The sequence below is a fragment of the Apteryx mantelli genome, chromosome 2, assembly GCF_036417845.1.
Source record: "Apteryx mantelli isolate bAptMan1 chromosome 2, bAptMan1.hap1, whole genome shotgun sequence".
NCBI lineage: Eukaryota > Metazoa > Chordata > Aves > Apterygiformes > Apterygidae > Apteryx > Apteryx mantelli.
Genome location: NC_089979.1, coordinates 121,639,081 through 121,652,370, shown reverse-complemented (window position 1 = coordinate 121,652,370; position 13,290 = coordinate 121,639,081). Strand labels below are relative to the sequence as shown.

Genomic DNA, 13,290 nt, shown 5'->3' with positions numbered 1-13,290 from the left:
GCACAAATGATTGACCAAAAATAATTTCAAGTATGCCCCTTTGTATATACAAGATTTTGCTCAATACAGAAGAAAACCATATAAGCCCTATTCCTTGGAGCAAATTTATTTCCACAGTGTTTTCTCTCATGAATTTGTCCCAGAAAATATACTTTACATTTCTTTGGGATGCTAATAGGAACCGTTAATTTTGAAATAACCATAAACAGTTTACATCATGAGCTGAACTGTTGAGTGTTAGTACATATGTTAAAGCATTCAAATAATTAAGCATCTTGAAAAATGTTTGTAGGTGCTATAATTTTGACTCACTGATGGAAAGGAAAAATGAATCATTCATTTCACTTGTAAATTTATGAAATCTCTTCACCATTCAAAGATGTTTAAGAGCTATTAAACACCTTAAAATTCTTATTCAGAAACAAATAATGATTAATCCATCTATGGATATTACAGTACTTACACAGTGATTGAATTGTTAGTGGTTAACTCAGGGACTGGTTCTCAATGGCTGTTGTTGTTCATGAATGTTTGTGAGCAACATGAATAGAGTATTCTGGAGGATAGTAAAAAATAATCATGATGGAAATAGCACTCTTCATCTGTTTTTCATTGAAAGCGTGAAAGATAGTGTATCATCTTCTTGATTTTCCCACAGAAGTTCAGTGGCATTAATTTGCTATGAATGTTTCTTTCCTTAACTAAAATCAAATATTCTTTCTAGGTAGAACTGTTTTGTGTATACTGACTTGTTGAATTTTATGCTTTACCAGCTCCTCCTTTCCCTACCTGATGAATGAATGTCTTTAAATTGTCTGAGCATGTGCATACTTGGGCTCCAAACTTAATGAATAAAATGTAAAAAAATGATTGTTTGAACTGGTGATACTAAACTGTAAACTGCAGGAAAGCCAGTCACTGACACCAGGCAAAGAAATCTGCTAGGATTATTAATACAAGGCTAGCTGTGTGTCTGATGGGTAAGGGTAAGATGAAAATTACAATGAAACTAGAAGATCAACCTAAGAGAGGGAAGTAGATTCCAGATAACTGAGTGTCTTGTCAAATCAGTAAAGTATATTAATTTCAAATAAAACTTGGATTTGTCAAAGTGTAAATGTGAGGTGCCTGAAGGGAAACATAAGGAAACGAGAGTGCCTGACAGTGGGCGAGTGACTTTACAGGAGGAATACTTCATACACAGAGCAGAATGACTCATCAAAGGAATCCTGTAATATCTGGATGTAAAGCATAGAGAAAGAGCATTTTAAATTGGGGACAGGTAGGATTTTGTATCAGAAATTAGATTCCAGTAATGTAATATTTTCAGTGTGGAAGTTATCAACAGTAATCTGAAATTATGATTTGAGAACTATACAGTCAGCTGTAATGTGAAAATGTGAGTGTGCCATATTCTAGAAAACAGCTGAATGTAAGACGCAGTCCTGATGGGTGACTTCAGCTGCCTGTGTGCAGGTGGTGTCCTTGGTAATGAATCTCCTAAACAAGCAATTTGAATACGGTGGAAGCTGCTGTGCAGACAGGACGTGTGCATGAAGGCTGTGGTCTAATCTTCATTTCAGTCCCCATCTGTAGTACCATAGCTTCTCCGTTTGCCATTCAAGGAATTGTATTTAAGAAAGCATTAATTAAGTGGGCACTCCTTTCATGTTTATGCCCAGCTACAGATGCCTCTACAAGGTGCTACGTTTATTTGGAGTCGCATATGGTCCTTGTACTGAAGAGTTACCAGTGTGGAAAGATAGTTCTACAAAGCACAGAGTGGACAGAAATGCAATGCACAGTCGTGAGCTACACCACAACTCTCTATATTGTAGTCAGGGCCATTCGGAAATACAAAATACATGGTATGATGGGTTGCTGTCTTTGCACACTGATTACCTGCTAGGAGGTCTTGCTAATGTCAGGGTGTAATTAGTTGAACAACAGCGTGTGTGAGATGAAGTTTTTATTTAAATAAACCCTTCAAATTTTGGTCATATGTTCCTTGAGCACACACTCTCTGTGATAGGTTATTAAAAATACCTGTTCTTGACATTAGAAGAGTTGTATTTATTTTACTTCATTATCAGCAAACAAAAGTACCTAGTCAATAGTTCGCATTGCAGTTTTCTCAGTAAACAGAGTGCCTTTTGAGACAGGCTGTCTTCCTAACTTTTCAAAATTGCAGCTGATCCAATAAACCAAATTATATAATAATAAAACATGCCATCAATGTAAACAAATACCAGATGGGTTGTAAAATATTTAATTTTAGATCAGTGCAAATAGACTGAGATAAACACTGCTGTGGCATATTGTCAGTCACTACTAAAACTCAAAAAGGTATTCCCACTGGGTGGCTGTATACTTGAGGACTCCACCTTTGCATTTGTTTTCTCATAAGTCTTGCTGTACTCCTACCTATTTGCTCCATGGTATTGCAGTTGCAGACATGGTGCGCTGGCCTGGCTGTGTTTCCAAGCCAGGAGGGGGTTTGCTGACGAAAAGCCAAAGGTGTTCCCGGGGAAATTGCGTGAGCCCGCCGAGGTGCGGGGCCTATGGAGGCAGGATGGCTGTCTTCTGCGCTTTGGGGAGTGGGGCCGTCTTTGGTGCTCTTTCCCCCCCTTGGGGGCATCACTGCCGTAAGCCGTTCCAAACAGCCTCAGCCTCCTCCAGAATGGGTGTGAATAAGCCCAGCCAGGGCTTTTTATTCTGAAGATGTTAATGCATTCACTACAGGACTCTCTCAGTTGCAGACTGTTCAAGGTTAATTGTGAAGTGTCTTTACACTATTACATTGCAAGACTAGGGTTTTTCACAGGATTAAAATGCTGAGGCTAATATTCTGTGCTGAACTTTAAGATATCTGCCAGCCCTTCCAGAACAAAGTTTTCTAGTTGATGTGTAGTTACGTATCTAATGTGTGTATGCATCTGTATTCTAAATTAAGGAAACATCATAGTAAATAAATTTAAAATAGTACATCTATTTTAGCATTATGTCAAAAGGAGTAGTTCTAACTGTTGCATTTAGGGGACAGCCACATTTTAGTTATCTTAACCTGTTTTTCTATATATGCCTCCCAAATCTATGATTTCTAAATTCCTGAAAATAGTTTTAATCCTGCTTGAAGCCTGAGGCTTAGTGGTAGAAAATTTAGAGGCAGGTTTTATGAAAATCATGAACTTCAGATGGCCTGTATGTTCCAGGTGGGGTCTCAACAAAATCTTAACAGGAGAGTCTGTTATCCCCAATATTCAGAATATGTGCATATCACATGCTTTGAAAGCTTTTTAAAATACTTTGTGTAACCTAACTACCTGTTTCTAAACTGTTCAATACAGGAAGATTTTCATCAGATGATACACAAGTACTCTAGCTGAATTAGGAGCACTGATAACTTACTCTTCATTATAAAACAACCTTAAAATGCAGGTTGTATCATATAAAAAGAAACACTTTGTCTCCTTCAAATTGTAGAGTTGTTTTTTTTCATAGAGGGGAAATGTATGCAGGATTGTTTGGCTAAGACAAGTTTGTTTGTTTTCTTCTGTTTGGTATCGCTATTTTTTTGATAGGCAGAAAGCCTATCAGCTTGTGGGGAGATCAGCAGGGATGCCAAATTTGAGATGTCTGAGAGTCTCTTAATCACAGAAAGTGCCAATTTTTGCTGCCTGTTAGGGCGGAAGTTACTTGTGTTAATACTGAAGTGGGGCAGAGTGAATTTATGCATGAGCGTGTGCTTAAGGTTTTGAAAAATACAGCTAATCTACGTAGATGAAATTTTGACTGAAGGCTTTTAGCTTCATCTTTTTCTGTGTCTGATAAAATCTGGCTCTTCTACTGAAGCGTATTAGGAAACTTTAAGTTTAAGCAATGTTAGCAGTACTGCCTATAATATAGTGAGTTCTGTAATGTACAGAAACCCCATCCAGTGTACTTTACGTGAAAAATCAACTGAAAAGCTGATTTCTTTTTCTTTTTGGTCAAAAGTGCTTCTTCTAAAGTTATCAGAAAAGAACCAGCTTTAGATCTGGAGACCATTGTTCATTTTCTCTGTGAAACTTCTGAGACCCTGAGATGACTTTTTTAAGTATATATTTTAAAGTGTATATATAGCTATAAGTAGATAGAAAAAGCTTTGCAGAAAGTATAAGCTCCCATTGTCTTTTTCATATTAGACATGGTAAAATCAAACCTTATCCACAGAGACAGTGCACATATTTACCAGTGGCATACAAATATACTTAATCTTGATTGCATTACAAAAGTTTGCTTTCCAGATGCAAATGAGTTCCAATTCTGGATATGGATTAGCTTTGTGTAGGAGAAAACCAACACCTTATTTACAAAAGTACCTTTTCTTGATTCGTTCTGCTGGGTGGGAGTGAATTTTAATAAGAAAAACACCTGTCTTCTTGTCTGACAGCTGTTGACAGCATCAAAATCACTGAGTGACTAAGATGACAAGCTATCCCTACACCTCAGGTTTTTATTGTTGTCTTTGGTATATAAGAAACGTGTATTACGTGATGTTTAACAAGGACTCATTCTGTTTGTCAGTTCTGTGACATGATCTATATGAAGGAGGAATAATGTCCCCATGTCAGCTGAAGATGAGAAGATTGCAGTAGATATTACCGGTCCTAATAGTATGAACCTTGTCTGTAGAGATGCAGGCAAATCAACTTGTGTATTTTTTCATCACATTGCCAGATGGGGATTAGGCAAGTTTATGTAAAAATTCATGCACTGTTTACTCAGTAACTAATGGTTGAGATTTAGGAAGAAATTTTCTTATGAAGAATTACAGCTTTTTTTCCTTAGATCAAGTGAATTACTGCAGTTTTATTACTGTCATTTTTAACTCCTGTGGCTTTACAACTATGCAATATTGAATGAGAAATTATTAAAAGCATTATGAAGACATTGTTTCAGTGTGGAATTTACTTTTCATGTATTCAAAAGCTATTGGATATTCATCGTTTTCTTTCAGTAAAGTACCTGCAATATTCTCTAATAGGCTCAAATGGCTCCTTCAGATATGGACCAATGATGCATTCTTCAGCAGCCAGTTAAAGTGCATGGAAACAATATGCCTTTTTGCAATGCGTGCCGTGCTTTATAAAACATTTCAACAGGAAGATTTCAGCAGAAAATGCTTCTTCATACTGCCCTGCATTAAGCTTTTTTCCAGGACACATTGGCAGTGAACTCCCCATCTCCAAGCATTTTGTACAGCTGAGTCTGAACCACAAATTCTGCTAGGGCACATTCACATGCTTAACTTGAAGAATGTGAAAAGAATCCCCTTAATTTTTTAAGTCTTTGGAGGTTTGCAACCTCCTAAAACAAATGTTAGCCCCTGAAAATTTAGTTCTTTGAAAGAGTTGAGTTAGTTTTCAATCACAGTGCTCAAATCCAGGTTTGTACCTTTTCACTCTGGTGTTCAGGTGAAAGTCAGGCCAATCCTTGGAAAAAAGTCATTGTCCTGATTTTCTAATCAGAAGAATAGTCACAGAAATACTATCTTTTGGGTAATTTTTCTCATGCCCCCCATGGAGACTCTTTGACAGAAGCAGCAAAACCAAATTGTTTCTCATGACTCCTTACTTCATATATGAAACTTGAACATATACTCTGGGTGGGTCTCAAATCACTTGTGTTTGATTTTTCAATTATGTTTATTATTATACAGTAATCCATAGTACTGAAAACATGAGTGAGAAATAGTGAGAAAAATAATACTTTTAAAATAATACTTTTAAAATGTTGCTAATCACTGTGGTGACTGGCATACTTATTTGCATTTTAATGCATTCTCTTTGTTTACCTACACTTGCCTCATTGTTTCATGTTGCCAAATACTTGGTTAATATTATTATTTTGCATTTTAAGGAATTATGAGGAGATTATGAGCATTATATGATTTTGTATTTTTCTGTTTTTATTAATGTGAGGAATTTTTTCCCCCCCTCTAGCAAGGTTCTAAAGGAAATCTCTGTTGGAAATCTAAAGCCAAATGAAACGGTTGAAGCAAATCTAGAGGCACAACTGCTCTCCAAATTAGACCATCCAGCCATTGTCAAATTTTATGCAAGCTTTGTGGAGCGAGATAGTTTCTGCATTATCACTGAACACTGTGAGGTGAGACTTGTGGATTATTGAAGGAATTTGGCAGAATGTGTGCGCTAAAACAGGGTTTTAACAGAAACCTAGCTCAGGTGTTAAATGTATTAGTCTGAATTTTATTCTTAACTTATTTCTTACTTGTGATATCACCTGTTATTGTTAGGCATATTTCAAATAAGCAATATTACTTTTTTGAGTGAGCTCATAGATTAAGAACCAGCAAATCAGAGAAGGAGAAATAGGTAATATTAAATGCAAGTTCATTTCATTCAGTATAGTCAGTATTACAAGAAAGGCTTAAACACAGGCACATTACCAGATCTGTGGATCAACTCAGAAAGTCTGTACCACATATGTAGTATTGGCAAATAAGAGAGGATGAGGTTGGGAATATGGGGGCACTGTGTGAAACCTGGTGTAAATGAGGAAGGGAAAATTCTCTTGTGCTTTGGAGGCGATTACAAGACGCTTAAGCCTGATCATATGGATGATGAGTTTGCTAACAGCATTTGCTTTATTAGAAGAAGTGGAGAATGGCATATGACTCAAAGACCAGACTGTAGAGGATGCAACAAATATTAAGGCAGGATATACTATAGTATAGTTACCAGGTTTCTGACTACAGTGTTTAATTTAAAAAATTATTGATGAAATCTCTCTGAAGGCTTTAAAATAAAAAATTAAACATATTTAAACCAACTTTTTAAGAGTTTACATAAAATAAGTGCCTACTTTTGAGTTAAATATAGATGTGCTGTTTAAAAAAAAATCTGCTACAGATGCAGTGATCTTCTTATGAAACTGTAAAGCAGACTTCAGTTGTGCTCCACTCTACATTTGAAACACTTTGAAGGCTAATGACCTTGAACCTGTGCGTTACCTACCCACCATAGGTCTTGTATCAACTAATCACATTACTTTAAGCATTCACCTTTGGTGTGAATAATTAAAGAAGAGATTGACCAAGAAAAAAGGGTGTGATAAGGCCTTTCTTGCACCATGGTAATCACAAGCTGCTGTAATACCCCTGGAAACCTCTCTTAGTCAGGGCGACATAAGCTATCCTTCATGAAAACGTCCCAATGTAGTGTTTGTCCAGGAACCAGGAGCTGTATGCTCAAACATACGTCTGGGTCCTAGAATGACCCTTTCCAAAAGGACAGAATATATGCAGCATCATTGCATTTAAGCAGTTAAAATGCATTTAATCAAATGTTCAGAGAAAGAAAGTACAAAGCAAGGTTTCACATAGTGCTATAAGGTTTCTTTTCTATTTCAGAGTAAATACTTTCAGAAGGTATACTTCTGTATTTGCTCATCTATAGCACATCTTTGTAAATAGTGGGATTCAGATCTTTTTTTCCTAAAAAGATGTCTATTTAAATCCTGCATGAATTGAGAATGAGAAAAATGTGTCACTACGTGATGCTGTTTGGAAGTCTGGTATATCCAGTTTCTCATGCATAGAACAATTACCACACTTTGCAGTAATTGGTACTCTTGTGGCAGACTCAAAATAAAGACAAAACATTAAGTTGGCATGGAAACAGAACTACCCTCTCAACCTCATTCTGTTTTCTCCAAAGTACTGTGGCTTTTTCATTCACTCTTACTTGAACAGTGTAGAGCAAGTCTGCTCAATGCAGCTGCCCAATGCTGTACCTCTCCCGTGAACGAAGGAGCACATGGGGCTCCATTGTTCAGCTTGGCATCTATAACCAAATTCTCTCAAAATTCTTGAAAGGAAGTACATGTATTCTGTTTTGATCTTGTTGAGCTTCTTTGACAGTTGTCCTGATTCAAAACCTCATAGGCAATATAAACATTGTCATGTAAGTCAGTTTTCAAGCAAAAATGCCTTCATGAACCTTGGATTTCATGTTGTAACATAAATTGGACTTCAATAAAATACAATTTTAAAATATTAAAACAAAATAGTTCCTCTAAATGTTGTATCATTTTTAATACATCATAAAATAGATCTATTTGCACTTTCCCCCAAATAATTATTTCTGTCTCTTCATCATAGTCTCAGCTCTGATGTGAGTATACATATGCTAAGGAAATCTGAGGAAAAGGAATAACTAAAGCAATGAATGCCTATTCACATCATCAATAATAAAACCTAAGCATTTGAGTCCTGTTTTAAATAAGTTACTGGTGTATTTGATGCTCTTGACATTTATTTGGAAACTGCAGCTTGGAAACTTCCTTTGTGCTTCATTTCTAAATTTCCATATGAACTTCATTATACTGACCTTCCAAAAGGCAAAAGTGGGTTACTAAACTTCTTCGGAGTTTCATGGCAGTGGTATTTCAGCAAATCTTTTATGATGCATTTTTTTTAAACACTAAATGAAGGTTAAATTAATTGTAGGACATTGAGACCAGTCTTCTCTGCCTGAAGGTAAAAAGCCATACTGTTACTTCAGGGCACACGTAGTACTTTATTCTGCTGCTTTTGTTCTTCTTAGCCCATGCAAAGGAAATCTCCCCCAGCCTAACAGAGTACCCACCGGGCCTAACTCTGTAGCTGCTATGCTTCTTTTCTCTGCGTTTTTTGTGGCAATGTGTGATTGAGAGAGAGGACACACTGGAACAGGAGAAATGGTGATTGGAGCCTGCTGTACTTCAGCTCTCCTTACCTGGATAGTACGTAGTCACCTGGGGTCGCCAGCCAGCTGGCACGTGTTGAAACAGGCCCTGATTCTTGGGCTGTTACTGCTGCTGGCTCCTGATGGTCCTGAGCAGCAGTCTGGAATAGGTGAGTCATTCCTGTCCAGGTGTGTGACTAGGCTCAGACACAGCCCATCTGGTTGCCATGCAGTGGGATACCCAGCAAGGCATTTTCTTCCCCTTCTCTGCTGTATTGCCGGCCGCCATGGGGAAGCTGTTGAACAGTTGGAGTTGCAAAGGGGAGGCAGCTGTTCAGTGCTCCAAGGTCCCAGAAGAGCTTCTCTCTGGGCTGCAGGAGGGAGGCAGATGGAGAATTGAAGCCATATTGCCTTCCCTAGTGAATGAGCTGATTCAGATATTTCAATTTCAAGCTTGCTGGACATTGTCAGGGAATGCATTTTTTATATATGATAAAACGTATTTTCTTTTTTAACATAATTACTCTTGAATGTTGCGACTTAGAAACTCAGGGGCCCAAAAAATTACTGTAGACCAAATCCATGTCCAAGTACAGGGCAGAAATATATGGATCTTCAAGGACAGAACCTGCTTACTTTGTAAAAAGTGTGGTTGCAGTATGGAGCACTGTGAGTTTGGGAACAGAAGAACAAGGAATGGTGAAGAGATCGTAAAATGTTGAGAGTCAACAGTGGAGGGGTTGATGAAGGGAACTGGCATATTGCCATAGAATTCACATAACGAGTGATCTATTTTCTATACTCTTATCACAGTAGTAGAGGTTAAACTATTTTCTTGTACATGGCACATAAAACTTCTGATTTTATGCAGAACGTGTAATGTAAAAGTAATGATTAATGGAGAATAAGCTGTCCTGATGTAAGGTCATTAATCACTTAGAGTGTAGTAAGAATCACAGTTCCTTTGCTCTGGGGTTAGTTACCTCAACTCAGTGCTTTCCACTAAGGTGCTTTCTTGTGGACAAAATCCGTTTATTTTATGAACTAGATGAACAGCAAGATGACAAACATCTCTATTTTTTAGAAAAATAATGAGCTTTGATTCTGATATGCTTATTTCTGGATAATTAATGAGAGTTTATCTTGACTGTGCATCATTTGACTTTAGTGAGTGGAAATGATTTCCCAAACTTACAAACTGTTGTTCAGACCAAGGGAGAGATTTATTTTACTTCACTTAAGTGTCTACATAGGAACTAGTCAATATACACCCTCATCATGAGTCTTTGTTGAGAAACAGTATTTCTACAACATGATCCATCTCTTCCTAACATAGACATCTAAATGAAAGAGATAAATTGCACTTCACAAGTGCCTGTTCCTTTGCATTAACTATAAAGGGCATTTGAGGTGACTAGCTCAGATGTAGATGTCTAAGTTGAGTGACATGAAGTGAGAACAGCTGAAAACTTCAGTGATTTTGTGTACCACTAAGAGAACACTGACATACTTCTGTGTAGCCAGACTGCTTGATCTCATTTTGATCTTCAGTTCTATATGCTTTTGGTGATAGTGAGAGTTCAGAATTCATGTGCATGCATTAATTTTACAGAATATGTGGTATGAAGCCTAGAGATCTAAGAAAATGGAGTCCTATATTTTAGTGAAGGAGAAGACATTTTAAAAACTGACTTTAAATGTACAAATATGTTTTGGTATTTTTCAGGGCGGAGATCTAGACTTTAAAATACAAGAGTACAAAGAATCTGGGAAAATATTCACTCAAAGACAAATAATAGAATGGTTTATACAGTTGTTACTCGGAGTCAACTATATTCATGAAAGGTACAGTCATTAATATGAACACATTTAGCTTGGGAGGAAAGTGAGTAGATTTATGCTAACTAGATATTCAAACAGAAATGAAACCATATTGATCATTTTCTATTGATATATAATCCAGTTCAACAAACTGGAATTCATGTAGTATACCTAAAATATTATATCCTGCAAAAACATTCCCCTTTTAAAGTGTATTACATTTTAGCAGTGCATTGGTAGATTTCAACATTAGACATACTTTGTCTAGAATCCAAGTGAAAAATTTAGTACAATAGGAAAAAAATAGAATATAGTACAATAGTTCAATATTGTTAGATTAAAATAGATTAAAAGGTTAACATAAAGTCACTTTTTTCAAGGGGAGACAGCTTACTAGAACTGTCGTGGATGTTTAATGTGAAGGCTCAAATGTATGTGCTTATCCCACTAAAATCAGTGAAATTGCATAGAGATTTCTTTGAAAAGTCATTAATTTCATCAGCCCATCAATTCACCTAAAAATTTGCTATAAGTCATCCATACAATGATGTCTGTCTGATTAATTAACACATTTTCTAACTAACAGTGTAAGATTCCACACCACCAAAGGCATCAAATTAGTCATTCTATGGAGAGTCAAAGAGCATTTGTTTAAAAACTTCACTGCTGTAGGCAAGTGACGAGAGTATGGGTTTCACTGCAAGGGTTAAAAAATTTTGCTTAAGCCTCAGGAATCTGGCAGCATGACCATCCTCTGGCTCTGCTTGTAACACACTCCACTCATGATGCTCACACAAGACTGTTGGACAACTGCGGAAATTACACTTGGTTTGAGCGAAGGTGATAACAGGTGACTACCCTAGCTAGTTGATGTCCCCTAGTGTCATTCTTGCCTGGAGTATGATTTCTGCAGGCTTACTTTAGTGTTTTAAATAGTTCTTTCATTGCCAGTGCACTGGAAATGTGGATGAGACCTGTCTGGTCTCACGTCATCCTACATGTCATCTTGTGCTGTCACCTTGGAGTTGCATGGGACTATTTAGTGTGACTAAAGGTAGGGTGGCAAAGTGCTTTGCTGAGTCAGGACCAAATGCCTAGCGTGCTGCCGGATTGAGAGCTGGAGGAATAGCCAGGCAAATGGGAATGAAAGGCTCCTTTTCTAGTAGCTTCTCAGAAATAGTAAGGCTGAAGAAGTTAGCCTGGCTTTCAGCTTCTTCTCACCTTTGTCTCCTTGTTGCTTTTGACTACTGCCAGCTCTGAGATATCACATTAATGAATAAGATAGAGAATCCTTTCTAGAGAGTATCATTGCCCAAAAGTCAAGGATTTTTCATCCTGCCAGGCTGAAATATTTGGACTGTTATTACTATTGGTCTTTGGGAAATAAGAATTCCATTTCTGCAAAGCCCCTTAGCAGAGGCTAGGATGTTTATCTGTAATCGTCTTGTGTGACATCTACTCTGCCAATTGTAAATAACTGATTTGGACACTACCTCACTGAAATTTTAGGTGCATGGTTTGGGGAGATGAGTCAATCTGTCCAAAATACTGGTCTAAATTATTAATACAGTCAGTAGAGAGAGATGTTTATGTTTGATAATTAGGTTACACTCCAGAATTTGGGAGATGAGGATTCAGTCTTTTTAAGCTGAATAGAAACTAGAATCCATAGTCTTCTGCTTTCTGCATGAGTACTCAAAACCCAAAATTATTATGCAGCAGATTGAGGGTGAGAGCGGCACCAGGTTGATGTAGCTGTTTCAAATATATTTAAACTTTCAGATTTCACTGCAGGACCTGGGCCAAGTTTGATTGCCTAAACCTGAATTGCAACAGAGCAGTATATGGAGATAGTCACCTGTCACCAAGAATAAACATTTCTGGGCATGCATGGGCAGCTAAAGAGTATGTAGGAAATGTTTGACCTACACTGAGAGATGCCTAATGAGCTTTTTCACCTACAGTGTCAGACAGTACAAGAAAAAAGGCGGAGTGAATTGCTGTCCAGGACCCAAAGCATTTTGTTTCCTAAATGCCAATTTATGTGGGACTTGGACATGATGTGCCACCCCCACAGACTACAGTGATGGGAGCACAGCAAATAGTGCTGTTATGATGCTGAGCCGAAAGGACAAAAGGAAGTGGAAATAAAACCCTTCAGTGTTTAACTAAAGTAGTGGGCTTTTTTTCCCTCTAAAACTCCCATTTAGCATTAAAAATGTTTATAATCTGGAAAGTCCGCTTTTGATGAAATCCTTGCTTTAAAATATGTGTTTAGACAATGTGTTGTATACACTAATGCATAATAATAATAATAAATTATAAAAGTTATTCTTTTTTTTGTCTCTCATCTCCTGTATTTCCTCATGCCTCTGTTGTTTCAAGTTCTCCCATATGTTACTTTTGTCTACTCATCTTTTCTCTCATTTATTTTTCTCATCTTCTACTTGTTCTCAGATAAATCTTTAAAAAATTCCTGATAAATAATCCTCCTTTGGTAAATTAGTATATTAAATTACTGGGTTTCCTGAAAAGCACAGTTTAATTTAATTCTCCAGTGAAAGCAACAATTTGATTTTCCAAACAACATTTCATTTTCTCTCTTTGAATCAGAGGTATCTAATAGCATTTCTCCAGACACATTCAAATGACTTGACAGTTTTATTTTTATTTGTATTTCCTTTATTGCATTATATATTTTTAACTATGTGCATATTAGAAAATTAAGTCTCTGTCTTAT

The 13,290-nt window shown here is 36.9% G+C and overlaps 1 protein-coding gene across 1 annotated transcript in view; it reads left to right on the top strand.

Moving 5' to 3' along the window:
- The window catches only part of NEK11 (NIMA related kinase 11), a 110,195-nt gene that overhangs the window by 14,997 nt on the left and 81,908 nt on the right, over positions 1-13,290 (top strand). The window contains exons 2-3 of the mRNA XM_013950728.2: positions 5,985-6,150; positions 10,456-10,574. Coding sequence (XP_013806182.1) covers positions 5,985-6,150; positions 10,456-10,574 — 285 coding nt within the window. The remainder of the gene's footprint in view (positions 1-5,984; positions 6,151-10,455; positions 10,575-13,290) is intronic.